General features: G+C 39.7%; 1 protein-coding gene across 1 annotated transcript in view; it reads right to left on the bottom strand.

The window, feature by feature from the left end:
• Positions 1 to 579: 579 nt before the first annotated feature.
• Positions 580 to 13,213, bottom strand: part of TSEN15 (tRNA splicing endonuclease subunit 15) — a 33,445-nt gene continuing 20,811 nt past the window's right edge. Inside the window, 1 exon segment of the mRNA XM_044003133.1 lies at positions 580 to 2,846. Coding sequence (XP_043859068.1) covers positions 2,645 to 2,846 — 202 coding nt within the window. The 3' untranslated portion in view covers positions 580 to 2,644.

Raw genomic sequence — 13,213 nt, 5'->3', positions numbered from 1 at the left:
ATTTTAGTATTATAAACTAATCTCAACAAATTGAAAAAAATGTTGATCAAAATGTACTAATTAGCATTTCTCTATCACAATCATAAGATGATTTGACATTTCATAAAGAGTTCCTTCTTTAAGACTGAAACTAAATCTAGTATTTAAGTCCTAATATAGTCTTTAAATAACTAAATGCTGGTTCACTTTAATGAGGTATGTTAAAATACCAGACTTTTCTGGAGGGTGATGGGATACAGTTTTAAAAAATAAATGGAAATATATTTTTAAAAATACACACACATATGTTTACAAACATTCATTACCTCTCCCTCATTTCATGTACCCCCTCCCCTGGGCAATTAATTTGGTTTTTAAACCATCACAAAATAAACACCAAAAAAGTCCAGCAATTAAAGAAAAAAATTTTTTTTTTTAAATCCCACACTGGCCACATCCAAAAGGTGGGTGGTGTGATTCATCCTCAATCTTCTAGATTCATGGTTTATCATTGTATTTCTCAGAGATGTAAAATATTTCCATTATTTTTCTCTGTAATTTTGTTGTTATTGAATAAATTGTTCTCTTAGGTCTGCTCACTCCAAGTCAACAAGCATTTTATTAAGTGCCTATTATTCGCCAGGTACTATACCTTAGTACACCTAAAGAAAAGCAAAAGACAGATGCTCCCCATGAGGAGAGAATATGCAAACAACTTTGTCAAAACAACATATATAAACAGGACAAATTGGATTACTGTCAGAGGGAAGGCACTAAGATTAAGAAGGGCTGGGAAAGGCTTGTAATAGAAGCAGGGATTTTAGTTTGGACTTGAAGGAAGCCAGGCAAATCAAGGAGTAAAGATAAGGAGGTAGAGAATTCCAGCTGTTGAGGACGAAGAATAGGGTTAGGGGACTGCAAAACAGAAGGAGAAGTGGAATGACAACAAATTTATCCAAAAAAGGAGTTTCAGAATTTGTGACCAAGGAAGTGGAATATTTGCAGGAGATGGGAAGATCAAGACCATCTCTGGGTATAGCTAAGGTGGGAAGAAGAGTAGGTCAGAAGAAATGAGTAAGTTGAAGCTAAGGTGCTTGTAGTAGTATGAATATGTATGATGAAGTCCTTTAGTACGAGAGCAGGAGTTGGAGAGATGAAGAGAAAGACTGAGTGAGCCACTTAACCCTTTGAGGAAGGAGAGTGTCCTGGAGGTAGGTAGACAACAGCCACCAGAATCTTGACTGAATGATTAATATGGACTGAATGAACCTCAGAGGTGGTGAATGATGGTGGTAGAGCAAGAGCCTGGAAGTGGTAATGAAGAGCAAAGAGTGTTCTGACTTGCCCACCAAGAACAGTGAGTTGGGAGTAAAGAAAGGGGGTGGGGAATGAATGAAAGTGCAAACAGTGCTGGAAAAGGTGGTCAGCGATGTGGTGTCATCAGAACAGAGCCAGATCTCAATGAGTGCAAGACACAGAGGGGTGAGAAATAAAAAAATTTAAGAGAGCTAGGTTTTTTACCCATTGAACAGGAAATCCAGAGATCACAGTGGAAGAAGTAGGTGACTTTAGAGTGGACACAAGGAAGGAAGAGGTTGGATTGAGAAGGAAAAAGGGAATAAGGAAGTGGTCCACAAGGGACAGAGAATGGGAGTTTGAACAATGGCAGCCAGGTATACAACGGGATGGAGAGGACATGACAGTGTGAAAATATGTTCACCACTGAGGAATGAATTTGGGTAGGTTATCATTGTCCTTTGGGGTTCAGTCTTGGCATAGAGGTATCTCAGAGCATCAGACAGCTGTGTATAGTTTGGGTGTAGGGGGTGGAGCAGTGCATTGTGAAGGAGAAAACAGATAGGTGAAGACAACTGCTTTGGAGTTGTAGAAGGCCACAGAGGGTACCTGGAAGTTGATAGAATGTCTATTCAGGGAGGCTAGGAAGGTCCCCTCTTTCCCAGGCAGGTGTAGGTGAGGCAACTGTTGTGGACTTGTAGGTACTGGAGAGGGTATCTGGAACTTGGCTGCTTAGGGAGACTAAGAAGCTAGCTGAACTCAGATCCGGTCCCTGTGCCAAGTGCCCATGCCACAGACCAAACGCTGACCCACCTCCAGGAGAAGCCAAAGCACAGTCCTGGAGCTAGTCCCAGCTAAGCTAGAGCTCCAGATCGTGGGCCCGTAGCATTACTAAACCTGCCCTGTTCTTCCGCCTATGCTTTGTCTGATGCATTCTTCCTCCTCTAGGTCACTTCACTCTGAATCAGATCATAGAGATCTTCCCACTTTATCTGGAAACAATCCATGCCGTCGCTTCCTCTGGCACAATAATATTCCATTAGATTCACAGACCACAATTTCTGTAGCCATTCCAGTAGGTGGGTACCCCCTTAATTTCCATTTTGGGGCTATTAGGAAAATAGTTGCGATAAATGCTTTTTGGATATACGGGCCCTTTTCCGTGAAGCTCTTTCTCTTTGGGGTCTAGGCCTAGCAGGGGCAGAGTTGGATGAAAAAGTGTGTTTGCACGGTTGTTATGTTGCTTGTTAACCTTATTTTCTTCAGTATGTCAACTGAACCACCGTATCCTTTGCTTATCTTCATATTGGCTTGACATCAGTGATTCCATGAACTGTCCTCAGTTCAGTTCTTCAGTTCACACTTCAAGTCACCTCTTCAGTTTCTTTTTCTTTCTCCACTGTTTACTATCAGTATCCTCAACTTCATCAGGAGGATCTGGCACTACGAATCCATCAGTCAGTTTATAATAGACGATTGTGGAATCAGACTCTACTATGGCCAAGGTAATTGACATTGGGGAATCTGGTTCAACTTGGAATTTGCAAGCATGGGTCATGATCTCTCTTATTCTGCAAAAAGATAAAAATTTTAAAACATTAAGATTTAAAGGTTTAGTTCACAGTTACTCAAACAGCCCTGAGATTGAATACTGTGAAACTTAGGATAACAAATTGTTAATAAGTGAACTGGAAGGGAAATAATTGACAGGTTTTTTTTAATCAACTTTAGTAATACTTAAAGCCATTTTCCCACAATAGCATTCATATAAATAATCAATAGCTGCTTATCCACCTTTTCTCCTGACATCCCCTGATAACTATTTTGGCCTCCATGGACATTCTGGTATCAATCTCTCCACTCTCTGCCACTCTTAATTTGGCTAGGCCAAATGAAGAGGTGATGAAATAATCATTTGGGAGAATAGGAGGTAATATGTATATGTGAACAGGGCCTTCACTGCAGCCTTACTCTAGCCTTCCTGGCATGGAAGAGACCACAGGTTCTTGAAGACTCTGCCAGCAGAGCACATGTTCTGAGAAACACTATTAAGCTGGAATGGCTTTTAAATAAGGGACTAATTTAAGACTGTAACTATTTTGCAAGGACTAGAAGAGCTAAGTGCAGAAAAGCTCATCACCAGATAATTTCTATAGGTCACATCAACTTGTGAAATGGACATGACCCTGAGAGGTTGAATTCTACATTGGTAGAAAAGAGTACCCAGGGCAGCTAGGTGGTGCAGTGGGTAGAGCACCGGCCCTGGAGGCAGGAGGACCTGAGTTCAAATCCGGCCTCAGACACTTAATGCTTATTAGCTGTGTGGCCCTGGGCAAGTCACTTAACCCCCATTGCCCCACTAAAATTTAAAAAAATAATAATAATAAAGAAAAGAGTACCCACAGTCAAAAGTATATAAAGAAATACTTGATGATTGTAGAACACTAAAGATGATCAAAACATCCAAGTTGGACGTGGGACCTCACAGTAAGCTTGAAGCTCTAGCCTTTTAGAGCTCCCTAGAGGATGTGTTACTAGTTAGCTCAGTTTCAAACAGTGTCACACATCTGATCCCAACATGGGTTATTTAGTTTTGCTCTATTCCATTGCCAAGGTTGGCATTCCTACGTATGCCATTTGTTTTGCAAATGTGGGCCCCTGTTCCCAAGGGGAAATGAAAAGAAAGTAAGAATGACTCACAGCAAATCCATTAGTAATACTAGAAAGCCAACTTAATGACATAGCTTATTGATGGTTGAACAAGAGAATAACCTTCATATTCAAAGATAGTATAGCATTTACAAAAGGACTTTCTGAAAGCATTATCATTTAAATCTCAGAGATTTAGAAAAGGAGTAATTTCTAAAGAATACTCTCATTTTATAGTTGAGGATAAAAGGCCTGAAAAAGGTTAAACAACTTGTCCAAGGTCACAAGGCAGTTGAGTGACAGAGGGAGGGTGTGAGCCCATGCCTTCTGACTGGAGAGCCAGCAGCATTTCCACTGGACCACAGAAGGCAGCATATTATTATTTCCATTTTAAAGACCATTTATAGACTTCCTGACTGAGGCTCAGAAAATTTAAGTGGACGTAGATATTACATTAAAGGACAAATCATAAACAATTTGGAGCAGCAGGGAAGGTGATAAGCTTTCCCAACTATGGCAAGGGGATGAGCTCTTGACAAAACAAGAGACAGAAGAGCACAGGCAATAGAATGGATAATTTTTATCACTTAACATTGAAAAGTTTTTGCACCCCCTCCACCCCCCCCCAAAAAAATCAGTACAATCAAAAGGGAAACAGTTATATGGGGGGGAAAATGCCTGGAGTAGACTACTCCAATAAAGGTCTGATATCCAAGATATAAAGGGAAATGATTCTAATATACAAGGTGTCTTAATGTAGTTTTGAGCTTTACTAATTTCAAAAGTATAATGCTATGAACTTAGAAAATCATTTGAAAGTTTAATTATTTAAATTTCATTTGCTATTATACAGTTTTGTGAATTTGGGGTAATAAACTTTTAGTTTTAACAAGTTGGCACACCTGGTCATTTTGCATGGCTTTTGTGTGACAGTTTCTGGATGGCTCTTTTCTCCAGCGAGTAGAACACTTTCCCATACATCATCTTTCTTGAAATATGCCTTCTCTTTCCCATTCTGTTAATTTTTAGAGCCCTGTGGTAATCTGGAAGAACAGACTTCATCCCCACATCTGATGATGTTTTCCATGCCAAGCTTCTTTCATCTCTAACTCAATCAATGGCTTGAATGCACATCATCCTGCTAACACAACCGAGGCACAGATGTCATTCCCTGATGAAGAGGAAGCCTGTTTTGAAGCAAAGTCACTTATCTGAACACAAGACATTTGGGATGTTTGCTCAGCAATCCCTGGAAGGGCCTAAAACAATGGAGCTCTTAACCTAGAGTCCGTGACTTTTTAAAATTACATATTAATAACTGCATTGAAATATAGTTTATTTCCTTCGTAATGCTTTGTATTTTATTTTATGCATTTACAAAAAGGATTCTAAAAAGGTGTAAGGTCTAAAATTCTAGATGTGATGTTTAAAATCTAATATTTTGTCGCCTGATATGACCCCTGTGTGTGTGTGTGTGTGTGTGTGTGTGTGTGTGTAAACTAGTGAAGATTTACTAATCAATTCAGCAAGAGTTTAGTCTTTTAAGTATTTATTAAAATGTATTAGAAGTTAGTGAAGAGAGCAAGAGAGGAAAACCCTAGTGTAGATCTATTCGGTATAGCCAGAGAGAAAAACTTGCCTTTCCCTAACAGCCCACGTGAAGTTCTCTGCCACCACTCTAAAGTCCAGACTGGAAAGACCTTGCTTCTCCCAGAAGCCCCCTGTGAAACAGGAAACTGGGCCGTTCACATACACAGCTACAAGCTAATTGGCTGGTAATTATGATAGACAAGACCCACAGGCATTAGACATAACTTCTAGATGCCAATTCAAACTTCAAAACCCCAGAAAAGTCACTTCTGGACGCTGAAGTCACATGCTTTCTCCTCATGGCAGAGTTTCCCTGCAATGTCTTTCTCAGCAGGTTGGTGGCGCTCTAATTCTCATAAAGGGCTCCATAGTCTTCACCAGATTGCCAAAAGAATAAATGATACAAAAAAAGTTAAGAATTCTCCCCAAGGTTTTAATTTCCTTTTCTCTATCCACCAGTCATTTCCCCTGATAATGTAGATAGAGGTTTCTTATTATAAGCATATGCTGGAACAATCCTGTAGGGCCTGAGAGATTCCTTACAATCAATCTGGAATTTTGCAGCATAAAGTAAATTCTACAAATTCCATAAAATAATGTGGTGCTTCATCTTAGTCTACACAACATCTTAGTCTATACAACCCAATGTACTTCTCTTTATATTGCTTTAGGAATCAACTCCTGTCCCACACAATTCCAAAAGCTGTTAAGGTAACCAAAAACCAAGAAAAGAATATAGATTCCTATGATCTGTGATAAATTCAGTGAATAATTTGGATAGAGGGACATGTAAACTATCTAGGTAGAGGCAAATCCCACTGTCAAGGAGATGGTTCCTTCCGGTGATGGTAGTAACTCCCCCGTGTAAACCTTAGAGTGCAGATCAAGTCAAAAGTTCCTTGTCTATTATGATTAACCAAATCCATAAGCATTTATTAATTACTATGTGCCAGAAATTATACTAAATTCTAGGAACAGAAAAAAGGGGGAGGAGGAACCAGTCCTTCCCTCAAGGAGTTTACATTCTAACAGCTGAGACAACCGATACATAAATCACCTTGAGCACCCTATACCCAGCTCTAAAAGGCTAGAATGATAGAAAGGGGGACAGATTGAAAAGAGCTCCAAAAGCCAAATAAGCCAATGTATATTTGATCCTAGAAGTAATAGGGAGTCATGTCATGTAGCATCATCTATGTTTTGCTAAGCATCAGTATTCAAATCTCTAAATTCAGGCTATTTAGTTATATTAGAATATGATATCATTCCTTCAGACAGTTGCTTCTACCTAAATAACCTAAGATGAATGAAGAAGCAAACAAATGAGCTCAAGGTCTGCAGTACATTGAGCTTCCCAATGTGTACTAACCAAACCCTAACCCTCCTAAGAATAGTGTGTTGTGCCTTGGGTCAAGCACACGAAGGCTGCCAAACACAAAACACACTCTTCATTCTTTTCTTGGCTGAACACACACCGAGTGATCCACACTAGGAGGAAGATGTCAGAAACATGTGTGTTCCACTGTGCTAGCTAGAAGTGCTTCCTTGTATTTCAAGTGCCTTCACAGAAATTCATGCACAATATCTGTAAGAGCAAATATTTTTCATTATTTTCCAAGATTCTGGATTTTGGGATACTGAAATGCTAGTAATTTAAGCTACAGAGGAAAAAGAAAGATCTCACTGGTTAAGCCCCAGAAGGCTCTTCTGAGAAGAACTGAAGAGCCTAGGAACAGCCAAAAAGTGTTTAAGGGTCATTTGTACAAGAGCAGCTGATCCAAGTTCTGCTACCTCCTTGAAACCAAAAGTTTAACAGGGACTCTTTATTTGACAACTCATATGAACCCACTCCTAGACCGTGTTTTTTGTTCCATGCTTCTTTCCATTCCCAGTCATTCAATGATATTTGGGGCTGACTCCCTCCCCTTGTATTTGTCCAGGACTTATCGCACAGCATACAGTGATGATGTATTCACAGTCAGTTCTTCAATTTGAAAAGACTAAAGAAACATGCTGGCAAATGAAATACCTCTAAAAGGAGAAGTCAAAGGGGTATCTTAACAGCTCTAGAGTTAGGAAGATCACAGCCAAGTGAGAATCTCTAGTAAATTGTTTCAATATTACTTTGACCCTTCTCTCCTCTCCCAGATTTACAGAAAATATTGTTGTTGGAAGGAACCTTGAGAGATCTCTCTGCTTCTATTCTTGACGGCTTCCTAGTGAAGACAGTGCAATGAAGATGCCATCTTTTAACTTAATCCTGCAACTGTTATGAGCTGCTCATTTCAAGAGGACATTATCCCATAATCTCCTGCCTGAATTTAACATTTTTCCTGACATCATTCTTGTTTCTCTACTGGGATTATATTAAAAAGAATCACTATGGCAGTAAGAGTGATAAGGAAAAAGATAATGCAAAACACATTTTCTAAAAAGTTTGATGTGTTTTTTTTAAATAACAACCTATATAAAATGTTTTGCTTAAATGCAAAAGAAAAACTAATGCTAAAAATCTCTGGCCATTAATGATGTGAATTACTAAATTAACTTCATCCCATAACTGCTATAATCATGAAGAGACAGCAGAATTATTTCTTTCTTTAGACCAGGCAACCAGGAAGGTGGCAGAGTGCAAAGAATGCTGAACTAGAGGACTCAGAAGAACTGAGTTCAAGGTCTCAGGTCGGTCACTAAATCACTGTGTGATCCTAGAAGATATTCAATAAGCCTCGGTTTCCTATTGTGGAAATTAGGGATAACCATGCTTATTTTATGAAGCAAATCAAATGAAAATAACAGAAATGAAAACACTTTGGAAACTGTAAAGTACTATACAAATATAAGGTATTATTTTAATTTACCACTGTGGAATTTTGTCAGCTTTACAACTTACAAATTGAAAGGTATGGGAATATTTAGTTCTTATTTTCTGACTTTTTCTATCTTGATTACTGTTTGGAAAAAAAAATTAGCAGAAATATATTAAGGCATAATATAGCCCTCAGGAAAAAAAAACAAGAAATACATGCCTCTTTGGAACAGTTATCCTGAATTGTAAATATGTGAAGTAACTTCTTAGAATAAGAATCCTCCATCAGCATTAAGCTGTATGACAATCAGTTGGGATTTCTAGCTTGTCTTAAGTATTTAATTTTTTAAAATGGCTTTCAGATAAAACATGCAGAGTTCTTTCCTCAGATTGAAACAAGACAAAAAGATCTTTAGGTAACAAGGAAAAGCAAGTCTCACAAGCATCTGAAATCCCAAACAATCAAGCAAAGACCACTTACAGATGGTTCAACCTCAACTTAAAAAAAAAAATTTAAGGCAGTAGAGAACGTGAATAAATTAAATTATGTAAAATATCCAATCAATCTCTGTAATTACTTACTCATTTTGATTCAGTTAATTAACAGACTTTAGCAGAACTCTTAATGTATGCAAAGTACCAAGTCCCTCACAAACGACAATTTTAAAAGTTCTTTTGTGAAATATACAGTGAAGATTTTTATTCCCAGTTATTGATATGGTCGGTAAATATGGTAAGGGTAAGGGTAGCCAATCAAGCATCTCACATGCCTTTTCTGGAGTTGTTACTTGGGTAAGAAAGTTAATTTCTACTTTGTTTTATTTGTCAATTATAAAATAGAATGTGTGTATGCTTTTAAAAGTTGGACTTGAGCATCAAGTCTTCCACTTTCTAGCATTGCATATTATAATTTCAGATGGAAACATCATTAAACTTTTCATTCTCACTTGTTTTTGTTTTTCAGGGTTTAGCTCTGGTTCACATATATGGAACAAAACATTTTCTGAAGTTATTCATTCTTTGAAAGCATAACCTTTGAAAATTAGTACTGGTACTATTCTCCTATGAGGTGGGACTCAACAAGCATTTATAGTGCCAGGCACTATGCTGGGATTAGGAACAAGGAGGGGATTGTTGAATAGTGAAGGGAGAGGGAGGGGGGGAGGGAAGCTGATATGTTACCTATAATATATTAATGGATAGCATAGAGTATTGGACTGAGAGATAGCCTTGGAGTCAATTAGACCTTTGGAAAGAATGCTTGATCTAGAGTTTGGAAATTTATTTTGATTTGGGGACCCTACCTTTGGGCTGAGATTAGAAAGCCTTAGGCCCTCAGGGTCTCTTCTGTGTGGGAGGTGCTGGTGCCCCTCCCCCTCTGCTTTAGCTGAGCCAAAAAAGCCCCGTGGGCTGTACAATATGACAGGTCAGACAGCTGGGGGGAGAGCCCCAGCTCCCTCCACCGTGAGAGGATCTATCAGAGGGATCGTGGGCTCCTCCCGGCTGGGCTCTGGCGTAGCCCATGCGGAGGTCCCAGGTGCGCAGCAGGGGCATGGGCCCCTGGAGCCCTGGGTGTGGTATGCATGGGAGGCTCAAGCACCACACCCCCCCCCCCCCACCAGCCGAAGCCCTGGCTGGCGAATTTGCTTGGTCTGTGGGGGCACAAAAAGCCCTGAGATTTGAGTGGAGAGAAGAAAGACATATAGACCTGGGAGTTAGAACAGAACGGAGAGGCCGTTAGGGGCAGCAGGTAGAAGCACTGGAACGCAGTCAGGTTGTACATTTTATTTCCCTGTATTCTTAATTTTAAATAGTATCTCATAAATAAACCCTGCTTTGATTATTTAGTTAAGAGGCTTCTTAATCTTTTGCTTATCAATTTTGGGAATGGAGCAGTGTGGTGGAACTTTATAAATGGCCCACATTAAATCAATAGCAGTCAGATAGCCAGTTAGTCAAAAGACCCAGATTAGTCCTCCAGTCAGATTAGGCCCCCCAAATTAGGCCAGTAGTTCAAAATATTCTTACATTTGAATGGCAACCGCAGCAGGACTTATGGCCCAATTATAATTTTTCTAAACTTATAATTTTGCATATAGTTATAATTTTTCATATAAGTCCAATTATAATTTTTCAGACTAGATTAGATATAATAATAATTTTTTTTTACAGTTCAGACAGCCATGGGTTCAAATCCTGGCTCTACTTCTTACTACTTGTCAAAAGAAAGACAAGGACGAGTCCCTTTTAACTCTGCAGGTCTTAGGGCCTCATCAGTAAAATAAAGGGCAGGACTAGGCAGTTTCCATAATCCCTAAGATAATTTTAAAAAGGGAAAACTGAGGGATGAAATACATAATTGAAGCCCTCCCTTCATCCCTAACTCTCCTCAGATATACTTAAGAGAATTCTAATTTGCATTGTATTTGTCGAGGTACATCTTTTCCCTCTACACTACCATAAACTCTTAAAAGGCAGGGACCCAGTATATTGCAAATAGAGAAGTTGCTTAACAAATGTTTCTTGAATGAATGCTCTCAGGCCCCCATAAACCAGTGCCTTCTTACCACTACAAAGATGCCAAACCGGAATCACCAGAATCTTTGGATATTCACATAGTAAATACTTTCATTGATGTTAGAGAAAGGATATAACTTCAAAATGTTGTTGGAATATTAGAACATGGAATACTAACAACCCCTTTAAAACAATCACCACTTCTCCCCAATGGGTTAGACTAAATTGATCTCCCTCTATAAGCAGTCTCGTATATAGCATGACATCTTGGTGACCAGCCTCAAGATATTGGCTATCACTGCCCAGATCCATTACAAACCCAGTGCCTGAGGCTCCAGAGGAGCCTTGTTTTTCAGGAGGCTCAGCCCTGAAGGAAAGTTACAGAAACCACAGATAACCTACCCATGCCACCTCTTTGGGAATCATGCCAACAACTGCCTAGTAAAAAATGAGAGGCAGCTAAAATCCCAAGGGAGCTTACCAAACAATCAAGTGCTTGTGTTGCTGTCGAGCATACGTGGTGGGAAGTCCACAGCCTGCCCGGCTTTTGGAAGGGGAGGGAGGAGACTTCACTGATTTAAGCAGAGGCTGCAAAAGGCTTGGGGTTTCACTAGCAAGTGATGGTAGCTTTTAAATGGAGGTAGTCCAAGGACACAATACCCAGGTGTACAGGAAATCAAGGGAAGGAGAAGCCATTGGATGAAGTTATCCCACTTCCTCAGGCTTTCTGAAAGACAACAACTGCCTCTCAGACAGGAAAACAAGACAAAGAATATTAAGTTTCCTCTTTAGCAAAATGAAAGCACTAAATGTGATAAAGTGTTTCATGATTAAATCTCACAATTAAGCATTACTTTTAATTTAAATTCTCTGAGAAGCTCAACTGGTCCAGATAACCCATAGGAGAAGAACCCTTTCAGGCTGCTTGTGCAAGTTAACATGAGACCACATGCCCTGGGTCTAGAGAAAATGAGGATGTGGGAAAGGAAAAATTTTAATGGAAATTAAGGATAGGAATCACAGCACCAGTAATGTGCTTTTCACAGACTGCTCACTGTCTTCAGTTATATTCCTCTGCTATGTATGTGAAGGGATAATAAAAAATTCTTTAGGCTCACAAAAAAATATATAAGCAGTTTAGGCTTTTGGGATCTCTCCAGCAGCACTTGAAACTCATTCTAAAGCATGTGTGACATCTCAGAGTTGGAAAGGTCTTCAGCAGCTACCTGGTCCAACCCACACCTGAACAGGAATCCTCTTTACTCATGACCAGTGAACTACCATTCTACATCAGGAAAGCTCCTTTTTTTCTTTTTCTTTTTTTTTTCTTTTGTGGGGCAATGGGGGTTAAGTGACTTGCCCAAGGTCACACAGCTCATAAGTGTCAAGTGTCTGAGGCCAAATTTGAACTCAGGTCCTCCTGACTCCAGGGCGGGTGCTTTATCCACTGCACCACCTAGCGGCCCCCCAAGGAAATCTATAACTCTTAATCAGAGTCCAAATGTCATAATAAAATGCCCACTATTGCTGTCTTCTGTGCATTCTTGCCTTCTTTATTATTGTGGTAAAAATTAATATTCCCATTTTTAGCTAACCCATTTGGGAGGGGCCACACCTGGCCCACCCCGAGGTTACATATGCTACTGAGATCAGAAAGACAGCTTCCCCAAAAGGGGACCTCCCCTTTTGGGGGAGGAGAGATTGAATGCTCCCTGAAGGGAGGCAGGCTGCTTCCGGAATGCTAGGCGTCTTCCGGAATTCAGCCTTTTTCCTTCTGGGCCCTTGCACTGGCGGTATGCCGTGCTCTGTCTCGGGAGACCACTGTTCTGTCGAGAACTGCAGACTGTCCCAGGGGTTGGTGAGTTAATTACATTAAACCCTAAATTCCTTTGAACTAGCTTAATTGGGAACAGTCTGGGCAGTGAATAGGTTAAACTTAAAGTTAAGAATATCTATCTGTATTTCAATTTTCCTATTTCCTTATCTTTGATTTTTATTAGTTTCACCTTTGTTTAATTAATTCCCAAGTAATAAAATCTGATCCTTTTGTGAACTAAAGCTTAGAGGCTCCTTTCTTAATGGCCTGGGAGAAATATCTAAAAAGGGCAGTTCAGAGGGGAGGGTTAAACCTAAAAGGTCCCTCATATTTCCGGGACCCCAATATTAAGGCGAGTCACCCAAATAATGCTCCGTATATCAAATTTTGGCCCTCACATTATGCTGGTCTTGTTTATTTTTCTCAAAGGCCTAACTAATTTGTCTTTTCCACAAGCAAAATGCCTTTCTTATTTACACTAAAATTTCATCAATGGGTAGAGGAGCTTCCTAACCTTCCTCCTACCTTCCCAAACTACCCACTGGGAAGAAAAAAGG

The sequence above is a fragment of the Dromiciops gliroides genome, chromosome 4, assembly GCF_019393635.1.
Source record: "Dromiciops gliroides isolate mDroGli1 chromosome 4, mDroGli1.pri, whole genome shotgun sequence".
NCBI lineage: Eukaryota > Metazoa > Chordata > Mammalia > Microbiotheria > Microbiotheriidae > Dromiciops > Dromiciops gliroides.
Note: the sequence above shows the minus strand (reverse complement) of the source record. Positions and strands in the feature narration are given on the sequence as shown.